The sequence below is a fragment of the Vanacampus margaritifer genome, chromosome 13 (genome assembly GCF_051991255.1).
Source record: "Vanacampus margaritifer isolate UIUO_Vmar chromosome 13, RoL_Vmar_1.0, whole genome shotgun sequence".
In the NCBI taxonomy this organism is placed as follows: Eukaryota; Metazoa; Chordata; class Actinopteri; order Syngnathiformes; family Syngnathidae; genus Vanacampus; species Vanacampus margaritifer.
Window position 1 is genome coordinate 5124002 of NC_135444.1, and position 11307 is coordinate 5135308.

Genomic DNA, 11307 nt, shown 5'->3' on the forward strand with positions numbered 1-11307 from the left:
CCCAGCCCGACACCCATGTCACCTTGCCAGACCCAAAAAAAAGTAACTTGGCAGGAAATCGGAAATGGGCACTTAGACCAGCAGTGTAAATTCAGCCTTTGTGACTAGTATAGTCTTACTTTTTTCTTCCAGTTTGTCAATGTCTCTAACAATAGCCCTGAAGAAAGGTCTCTTCTTTGGGTCATAGTTCATGCAGTGGATCATCAGTTCAGCCAACTCTCTGTAGTCGGGGGTCGCAAGCTGGCACTCAGTTTCATAAAACCTCTCTTTCTGCTCAAAGCAAAGCACATACAAAATAATTTCTCAATACAGTGAATGCAGACGACCCTTCTAGAGCCATTGAATTGTAGCTTGTACCCCTACTTCTGTCAGCTTCTTTTCTCTAAGTGGCTCCTCTCCATCGTAACAAATCTCCCACAGGGTGGTCCCGAAGCCCCACTTGTCAGCTGCAACACTTAGGGAAGACACACTCTTCACACACTCAGGTGCGATCCAGGGTATGCGATGTACACACTCTGCAGAGCAACAGAAAGCATGACATACAGTACCATTTTAAACGACCAAAAAGGTCATGAGGTCATCATCAGGTCAGCACATCCCACATAGTCACAGTTCTAAAGCATAATTGTTACTTTTGCCCAATCTATATCAAAATACAATACGTACAATCCTGGCTTTACCTTCTGTCATGCATTCATTCCAATTCTATACATAAAACAAAAATGTCAAATTATCAGTGACTTTCCAGTGGATACGGACTTCAATGAGAGAAGCAAAACTGACTGACTCCATTATATCATCAAATAATTCTGTGTCACACACCGATCAAAATTTTACTGTACATATCAATGTCGCATCTGGCTTACATTTTAGATCAACTAGAATTATTTGAAAAACACAAAGTATCTTGAAAACCCCTAAAAAGGTCAAGAAAGATCATTAAAAAAAATAAATAGATGTGGGATAGGGCATTTAAAGGGGAAGTCAACTCCAAAAAATGTCTTGACAATAATATGTTCTTTGCAGCCCCACTAGTCTAAACATGGTATTTTGGTTAATATTGCATTAGTGGAATATGAGTTAAGCAGCAAAATACAGCCATTTTTACCCATCTTAGGGGGCAGCCATTTTGTCACTTACTGTCGACTGAAAATGACATCAATGTAGGTCAGGTTTCAGGTAACAACCAATCACAGCGCAGCTTCAGAAAACAGGTGAGCTGTGATTGGTCATTGCCTGAGCCTTGAGTAACTGTGATGTAATCTTCAATCGACAGCAAGTGGCAATGAAATGGATAAATATGACTGGATTTTGCTACATAACTCATACTTCACAAACGTAATCTTAATCAAAATCTCATATTTAGACTAGTGAGGTCACATATAACATATTATTGTCAAGAAAAGTTTAAGGTTGACTTCCACTTAAAATGTGAACACACAAATATGTATTTTGATGTATTTACTTTTGCGTGCAGTAGACTTAACTAATGCTACGTTCACACTGCAGTTCAAGTTAAAAAAAATTAATAATTCCATAAGTGAACATTTATTTTCATGCAGTGTGAATATTGCTATTCCATTTTTTTTCCAAATCCAATATTTCGTATGTGGATATAAAATGGAATTGTATGCGATGAGTCTGCACTAAAACTCTCATCCATACGCATCCAACATATTTGTCATCAAAAGCCCAATATGTGTGCCGCACGGGCTGTTTTCTAAAGCTTGAGACCCGAGCAACTCTGATGTATGTCATCTTCAGTCGACAGCAAAAGACAAAATTGCCGCCTTCTGATAGTGATAAAAACTGTTAAATGTTTCTGCTGAACTCATATTACACTAAGACAATATTAACCAGAATATCACATTTAGACTAGTGGGGCTGCATAGAACATATTATTGTCAAGATGTTTTTAGGGGGTTGACTTCCCTTCTAATCACACAATTTCAATGATAGTAGAAATTTAGCCCTGCAGACGGTTCATCATGTGCAGCAATGACTTGACATCATCATTAGTAGGTGTGGTATTTTGACTTTTGTAAACAGTGCCACGTGACATAATTTTTTGGTGCACTTCACTTGACGTTGTGCTCTTTGCACATCACGGGTGTGTTTTTGTAATGTGAACAAGTAACATAAAAAGATTGAATTTAACAAAAAATCCAAATTGGGCATCACACCCTGTAGTGTGAACGTAGGCTAGGGAGAAAGCAAAAGCGGTGACAAAGCATTTTGGTGTCATTCTCTGTGAGGCAAACGCACCCTCTCTTGTTAGAACAGTGATCGGTATTCCTGGATCACTGAGTTTGATAAAGGGCCCTCCTTGATCAGCGTCCAGTCCATCTCGAGCGAGCAAGATGTTCTTCGCACACACAAAGCCATGGACCAACTTTTTGTCCTCCTGCATGTTCAAATGAAAATTATGTTTAAAAAGTGCACACGTATGTTTTACGACATGCAATCTATTGTGCAAAAACATTTGACCTGCTTGAAGGGGAACTCAAGTCAAAAATGTTCTTTGCAATAATATGTTCAATGTGCCTCCAAACACAGTATTTTGATTACTGTTTGTTGTGTTGGTGGAATAAGAATTAAGCAGATTAATCCACCCATTTCCATCAAGTAAAAACTCCATGAGCCATGAAGTATTATTGCAAATAAAATATTTGACTTCCATTTTAAAGGACATGCATGCATGCATGTATGTATGTATGTGTCCGTGCGCGTCTTTCTCACCAAATAGCTGAGAGCTGAGGCCAGCTGCTTGGCCACCTGAAACTTCCAAGATGTGCTAAGCGGGTTTTGTTGTCTCCTCATGAACAAATCCAGTGGGCCGAGTTCCACAAACTCTTCCACAATGATATCTGTCGCACAGAAAAACAAGTTTACTTCTTCCACAACACTCACATTATTATTTTTGCAACTCCTAATATGCACTTACTCTCCAGATGACGGACACACACTCCATACAGCAGTACGATGTGCTTATGAGAGACTTGCCGCATCATGCTTGCCGTTTCAAAAAATGCCTGCAAACAGTAAAGCAAATATAATAACTAAATAGGAACTTTTAAGGTGTACACATTACATTTTGTGGATGATGTTGTAGGTTTATTTACAAATGCCTCTCAACTGTAGTAGACCCCATAAGTAGAAATGTATCGGAAAGTATTTTTAATGTGAACGTGAATCTCACCAGGGCGATATCTCTGTGTCCTGAACCCAACACTTTGAGCACCACCTTGTACTCTTGGAAGGATCCGTAACCTGCGTCCTCATCATTTTTTACCCTCAGCGTGCCGGAGAATATGTTGGTTCTTGTGCCCAGGCCAAGATGCTCCTCCTAGTGCACAGCAGGGACACGACAGCATTGAGCTTACACATATACAAAGCAAAGCTTTTGCGGTTAAACCGATGATGACATTACGATTTATACCTCTATCTACAACAACAAAATTTTGTAATAACAGGAAATATTATTGGCTTGACATTTTATTTGGGGGAAAAATGAAGTGAAAGTATACCTGTTCAATTTCTTCCTTATGAATGCGATGGATAATGACCTGGCACTCCTGCATTGGAGTCTGAGGTACCGGTGCTCTATCGTTAGTGACCACCAGCAAGTTGGAAATCTCTGCAATACACATGTGCACACAAGATTTTACAAAAACATACCAGTATGCAAAACAATATATAGAACAGCCACTTACTGACCTATTTTTAAAAATCGTTTTATTTTTCTTCACAGTTTGATTTATTTATGAAAAGTACTCAACAAAAACAATGAGCTCTTACTTATTGAGTCCAGTTTTAAAAAGCAAATGCAAAGTAGCACTTCATCAACAAACCGTCTAATAATGCTTTCCCATTTGTCAATTAGTGTACATATCTGTGTACGTGGCACATAATAGACACAGAGCCTGATCCTTCAAAGTGAGCACAAATGTACAGATGATGGCTGGCCAGCATAGAAACTTGATTATACACGATTTCTGCAAATCAAAAGGACACACTATGTCCCATAGTGTGCACATTCCCTTCCATAAGAATTGGATTTAGGGATTGGGATCAGAACAGTGAGGCAAATTCCTTATTTTTGCTGCAGACGATTTGGGTTTGACATTGAAACATGAATACAAATGTCAATGTTTGCATGTTGTGTTTGTGTTTTGTCCAGTGAATTACAAGTGTATGACGGAGCTGATGCTTTAAAACAAAGTGAGAGAAATGACCGTAATAATGTGCATGTTTTTCTTGCTTAACAGCCATTGGCGAGTCGGAGATGTGATGCCGGTCAGAGAGGTGTGAAGCATAGTAAATGCCTAGGGTAAACAGCAGATTTCAATGGCCCCAAAAACTTTTTTTTTTTTTTTAATCGACTGGTGGGGTGTACTGTGGCAATGTCCATCCAACTCGGGGACGAAAGCCACACTGTTATCACGTCTCCGGTTTGCAGAGCACTGACCACTGAACTAAAATCCCGCTTGTGAGTCTAACCTCAAACTAAAAGAGATAAATCATAGGGCTGGCCGACTGGGTTTAAAAAAATAAATAAATAAATGAAATAGAATAATCGATATCTAATTGATTTTCCTTTTCCAGCCTGATATTGATTCATAAAACTATGAATTGATTATTTAAATATAACTTTTGCCATCAATTCATAAGAAAATACCATTTTAAAAAGGCAGAATTTTGTTTTTATCTTACTGTTCTCACAAATGTAAAAGTATTTTCTTACATTTATGAAAGACCTGACTTATTGCACTTTAAGACATTTCTGAATATTTTTAATCTATATTAACTCTTTGACTGCCAGACGTTTTCAGAAAAGGGATGCCGTCAGTGCCAGCCGATTTAAGCATTTTGACTGATCTTTGTGTTTGGACTATGGAAACACACATACTACCAAATGAAAGATTGGACTCTCATCTTTCATCAGAAAAAAAAAAGTTTGTTTCTACCTTATTCCGTTTTTCAGTAATCAACAATAGAAAATGGTTAGTTTCACCCAAATGCTCGGTTTTGAAACAAAAAACGGAGAAATCAAGCTTTTTGTGAAACGATATTATTTCATGCACTCTAGTGAATTTGAGACCTTTTTTTTTTCATGAATGATGCCACAAACACCTAAACAGTGCTTTACTTCTGTAAAACACTACCACCAACAATGAAAAAGTGTTTTTTGATAGCAAAATACGTTTATTTACATTCAACAGTGTAACAATTTGACAAAACAATTTCGCAAACTATTTACAAATGTGTGCAACCGTGGTACTATTTACAAATGTTTCAAATACAGTTTTTCTTTTTGTAACACTCCCCTGCGTGCAAGGAGACGCAGCAGGATTTGCACAACAGATTAGTTTCACTGCGATTGCAGACGCTACACTTTTTTGCTGGCTTTTTTTTCCGGGGAATAGCAAGTACAGAATATACAGCAGTGTGTGTTTGGCCATGTTGCCATCAAATCTACTCTCAGGATCATGATACGGTGACGTTACGGTGGTGTTACGTCTGGCTTCCTCGTGTCCTTCAGTTCCTATACCGGGTGGTTGATCCATCTTATCCGCTCCATTCATGGTGGCATCGTAGTCCATAACCAGTGTCTTCTCCGTGATCAGACTGTACCCACTCCTCCGATGAATATGCATTGGACTCGGGGCACTCTTCGTCGTCCGATTGAACGTCCGCCTGAGCGTGCTCGGTTGTGCTCCGCGTTTTCCGCCGTTAGCATCGCTAGCCGGTGAGGCTTTATGACGTGATCATAGCCACCGCGTCAACGCTTCCAACTTCGGCGTCAACCTCGGAGTCACCATCAACATCAGCGTCGTCATCAATGTGCTCTTTAGCATTGGTCGATGCTTTTCGTCTTTGAAAAAAATGCTCAAGTGTGAGCTGCTTGCAACCGGTCGCCATTATGGCTTCCTCAGCCATTCTCCCCTCAACACTCTAGCTCCGCCTCACGTCTTCTACTGACGCCTACCCAATCTTGTCCGAAGAGAGTCATCGCTGCCATCTAGGGGCCAAAAATAGGCATTGTACTAACTAGATCTGCTTGATACTTTCAGCACAGCTGGCCAAGGCTTTCCTCCACCCGTTTCCCAAAAAAAAAAAAAAAAAAACTTGGTGAACGTCTTTTAACTCTTTGACTGCCAGACGTTTTCAGAAACGGGATGTCGCCAATGCCGGCCGATTTAAGCATTTTGACTGATCTTTCAAGGTCCACAGAAAATGTTGTGTTTGGACTATGGAAACACACATACTACCAAATGAAAGATTGGACTATCATTTTTCATCAGAAAAAAAAGTTTGTTTCTACCTTATTCCGTTCTTCAGTAATCAATAGAAAATGGTTACTTTCACCGAAATGCTCTGTTTTGAAACAAAAAGCGGAGAAAAAGAGCTTTTTGTGAAACGATGTTATTTCATACACTCTAGTGAATTGTACACTTCTTTTTGTCCATGAATGATGCCACAAACACCTAAATAGTGCTTTACTTCTGTAATACACCACCACCAACAATGAAAAAGTGTTTTTAGTTTGCAAAATACGTTTATTTCCATTCAACAGTGTAACAATTTGACAAAACAATTTCGCAAACTATTTATAAATGTGTGCAACTGTGGTACTATTTACAATTATGTGGATGTTTCAAATACAGTTTTTCTTTTTGTAACACTCTCCTGCGTGCAAGGAGAGGGAGCAGGGTTTGCACAACAGATTACTTTCACTTTCCATTGTCCGTTTCGCGTGCAGGTGGCCTTTTTTTCCGGGGAATAGCAAGTAGCAGACTGTACACACTCCTCCGATGAATATGCATTGGACTCGGGGCACTCTTTGTCGTCCGATTGAACGTCCACCTGAGCGTGCTCGGTTGTACTCCGCGTTTTCCGGTGTTAGCATCGCTAGCCCGTGAAACTTTATGACGTCGTCATAGCCGCCGCGTCAGCGCTTCCAACTTCAGCGTCAACCTTGGAATCACCATCATCATCGTCATCAATGTGCTCTTTAGCGTTGGTCGATGCCTTTCGTCTTTGAAAAAAATTCCCAAGTGTGAGCTGCTTGCAACCGGCATTGTTTGCTTCTTCAGCCATCTAGCTCCGCCTCAAGTCTTCTACTGCCGCGTCAACGCTTCCAACCTCGGAGTCACCATCATCATCATCGATGATAATCATCGTCGTCATCAATGTGCTCTTTAGCGTTGGTCGATGCTTTTCGTCTTTGAAAAAAAATGCTCGAGCATGAACTGCTTGCAAACCGGTCGCCATGTTCTCTTCTCTTCCCTTCCCCAGCCATTGTCCCCTCTAGCTCCGCCTCACGTCTTCTACTGACGCCTACCCAATCTTGTCAAAAGAGAGTCATCGCTGCCCTCTAGGGGCCAAAAATAGTCATTAGGCTCACTAGACCTGCTTGAAACTTTCACCACAGCTGGGCAAGGCTTTACTCCACCCGTTTCAAAAAATAAAAAAATAAAAAAAATGGGTGGACGTCTTTTAACGTCTTTGGCGCTCCTCCGTAGGTTTTTGCAGAACGTCATTTAACGTCTTTGGCAGTAAAAGAGTTAACGTCTTTGGCGCTCCTCCGTAGGTTTTTACTAAACGTCATTTAACGTTTTTGGCAGTAAAAGAGTTAAAAATAATTTAATAGGAATTATGAAAATATTTTCATCTCATCCTTGCTGATGTCAATGTTTGTGTAACACTTAAGTAATTAGAACACATGTTACTTTCATTAATAAATTAATAATTTAACTAATTTAATTTTGAATTTAATGTTTGTGGAGTTTTTATCATGTTGTTGATATTTAAGAAGAATTTATGTTCCATAATTAAATCAATATTAGATTTAAGTGAAGCAAATCGAATCAGAAAAAAATTCTAATCGAATCGAACTTAACTCTTGTGAATCAAAATCGAATCAATTCAGGAAATTAGAATCGACACCCAGCCCTAATAAATCAGTAAAATGAAAAAATCTTAGAAAAGAACTAAAACAGTATAAACCAGGGGTCCCCAAATTGGCGGACCGCGATTTTTGAATAGACGCGCGAGGGCAGCTATGCTTGTAAACTCTGAATTTGTTTTGTTTTTCGGGGTACATGCATTCTCATAACAAACGTGATGAAGTATGCCGTTGTCAAAAGTCAGAAAAGTAGACAATGAAGAGTGAATGGACTGAGGCGTATGCTTTAATTTTAAAAGCATCGAGAGCTACGAGCCCCTTTATCTGCCTACGAGTGCTCACTACGCGTCGAGTATAATTTTGGGCACAACACAAAAATCCTTCTACTGACTCTGGATAGGTCGAGGAATGTTTGGAAGCAATGGCAGACATGCTATTTGAAGAGAAAGGAGAACAACTTAAGAACAAGCAACGACGACAACAATGAGCAGCGCTGCACTCGGAGGATGTGTGCACCCTGACAGCGCCATCAAAGTGCCCGGTTAGCGTTAGCTGCGGATGAATCATTAATCAACTGATGTAAGTGACAATCCTCAGCTTTTGGTGTATGCCCGATTCTATCACAAGGAGACTAAAACATTTATTGAGGACATCTTGGGCATCAAAGCTTTGAAAACATGTACGAGAGGAGAGACCACATATTTGGCCATAAAGAAAAAGAGAAAGGAAATAATGTTAAAATTGTTGTATCCATAACTAGTGATGGGGACCCTTTCCTTGAAAGATTTAACAATTGAATATTTGCACACAAAAAAATTATTCATGAAAGAAATATTTAAACAATAGACTAAAAATAACTTTTTTTTTTTGGCAATTAATTGACATGTTCACAATTGAATGAAAAAGCAGAAAATTAAATTATTGCTGTTGGGTGTTTTTCATGTTTGGACCCCGGTCAATTGGGCTGATTGGTTTAGTGGACCTCTTGCCAATTTAGTTGGGGATCCCTGGTATATATTAAAATGATCAAAACATAACAGACCTAAACTTATGAGTTGAAAAGATTAAAAATAGACCTAAAAACAGCAGCATGGGTATAAGATACAATAAATGATAGTGAAGAAATAGAAGTAAAATAGTAGCTAAGATGAGTAAATGTAAGTAAACAGTCTGCAAAATAAAGAAATATTATTCACAGGTTAAACAAAAAGGTGGAATTTGAGCCTGTTTTTAAAAGCAAAAACATGCATAAATGGTGATCATGTTGACAAAAAATCTCATCACTGAGATTTAAGAGGAAGGCAATGCTCAGTATCAGGCTCCAGCCATTATTGTATAAGAGCAATCGTCTGTAATGTCCATGTTCTCAAGCACATTTCTCATCTGATCTCACAACTACTGAAGACTGGAAATTACACCACAATCTTAGCATCAAACATTTTGAGCAACATAGACACCTGAAATTTGAATTGTTACCTCAGAAAATTATTGTATAATACAAACACTTTTGATATCATTGCATTTATAATAACAGAAACCTTGCATATTTTGTTTGTTATATTTGATCATAACTTTCATACTAATTGATTATCTTTCTCTGCTGACTGGCTGAGAGAAAACATGGTTCAAGCTATAAAAAGGAATAAAATTCCTTGTCATAAAAAGTGCTCATCAGTCAAAAAGCAGATGCCACTATATAATTAGTGATAGATAATGTTTAAGACACTGTAAAGAACACTTCCTGTCTTTAATCTGTAACACAAAACAGAACAAGCTGCAGCACATTCTGCAACACATACAGATTCTCCTGCAGCGAAGTAAACCAAAGTGTCATAGTTTGTCTCCGGAAACCCACATTTACAACTCTCTTCCTCTCTCACATGGGTGTGTTTGAATGTATGCACACATCTGAGACATGCATATGTACCAGTTTTGGGTCAACTGTTTGCATTATGTACTTTTCCACAGAGATTTGGCATGTAAGAACGCCAACAACTGGAAAATGTTTTCAAGTCTGCTGAAACAATAATTTCCTCTTTACCAAATCCATCATAATTCAGTTTACAGTAAGATCCAGTGTGATATTGTGAATATTACCAACTTCCCACCTTTGGGAAGGGCCAAATGGGGGTCCTTGGCGGTCTGACCCGCGGCTACAGAAGCCAACTGTAGGGAGGTGGAATGTCACCTCGTTGGCAGGGAAGGAACCTGAGCTGGTGTGAGAGGTCAAGAAGTTCCGACTGGCTATAGTGTGAACTTACGGACGCCCTGATAATGGCTGTTCGGTCCCTGTGGACCGTTGTCATAGTTTGGTCTGCATTGCCGGCATTATTTCGCAGGCATTGGAAACAGGCAATACTTCCATTTTTACATGTGCACTCATCGGACAGCCGTGGTGGGTCAACACTCACAGTGTACAGCGCACATGCACTCCAGCAAATAACGGGAGCCGAAACAACACAAATCTTTTTTCTTTTTTTTTTTATCAAATCGCGATTACATTGCAAATACAATTAAGGCACACTTATTTGAATTGTGTGTATACTTTGTTAAGGCATGTACAGATAAGCAGAGACGTAAAAAGTCTTACCTCGAGGTTGAGGAGGGCAACAACGGTGCAGGTGGAATTGAAGATTGTCAGAGCGAAGACTCTGGCCCTCCAGGTGCTCCAATAGCTCCCTGAGAGTGGGTCTCGTAGTTTCCGTGCCGTAAAGGCGGAACTCATTCGGAGTAACTTCAACTTGGAAATTTTTATACTGTTTCACAGGGCGGGATTCCCGGAGGTCAATCTAAATGGAAGACAGCAGGTTAAATAGGAGACTATAGTAAACAAGCACTGGCAAATTCTGTTTTCTTTTTCTATACCTCATCGCAGACCGCCGTGATGATAATGTACTGGTAGTCAGTACAGCTCCAGCGAAGAATGTACATGCCCTCCTCATTACCCTCCTGGCGCAGTTTTTGGATGGCATACTCCGTACTGGTGTGGGGAACAAATAATTAAATATGAGACATGAAGACATAAGAAGTTTCGAATTATGCTTGTGTCAGGGTCAAAATAATGCAATTGTCAGTTTTGTCTTCTCATCATATCAAACATGACATGAATTGTGCTAACTGATTTTGCATCCTTAAAACAACACTAAGGAACTTTCAGTTTCTGTTGATTATGGCGGCGCCATATGGACAAAGTCGGTAACGTTATGCCTAAAGGAAGACCACGTTTCTCATTAGGACAAGCGCATTGCGTCATTTTTTAGCTCACGACATTCAAATTGACTTCTGTCTTTGTAACGAATGGGTAAAGGGAGAAGTGACGTATGCCATAAAGCAGTCAGCACATTTGTAGTTTTTTGTGTGGCAGTGTTCCTACCATCCTCTTCAAAGTTGTTTAGTGC

At 39.5% G+C, this 11307-nt stretch overlaps 1 protein-coding gene across 4 annotated transcripts in view; it reads right to left on the bottom strand.

The window, feature by feature from the left end:
* jak1 (Janus kinase 1) overlaps positions 1 to 11307 on the bottom strand; it is a 46684-nt gene that overhangs the window by 7974 nt on the left and 27403 nt on the right. For all 4 annotated transcript variants that reach the window (XM_077583173.1, XM_077583174.1, XM_077583172.1 and 1 more), the window contains 9 exons: positions 10775 to 10889; positions 10500 to 10698; positions 3528 to 3637; positions 3200 to 3346; positions 2945 to 3032; positions 2740 to 2867; positions 2266 to 2404; positions 364 to 515; positions 120 to 270 (listed from right to left, as the gene is read on the bottom strand). In XM_077583173.1, the coding sequence (XP_077439299.1) occupies positions 120 to 270; positions 364 to 515; positions 2266 to 2404; positions 2740 to 2867; positions 2945 to 3032; positions 3200 to 3346; positions 3528 to 3637; positions 10500 to 10698; positions 10775 to 10889 (1229 nt within the window). The remainder of the gene's footprint in view (positions 1 to 119; positions 271 to 363; positions 516 to 2265; positions 2405 to 2739; positions 2868 to 2944; positions 3033 to 3199; positions 3347 to 3527; positions 3638 to 10499; positions 10699 to 10774; positions 10890 to 11307) is intronic.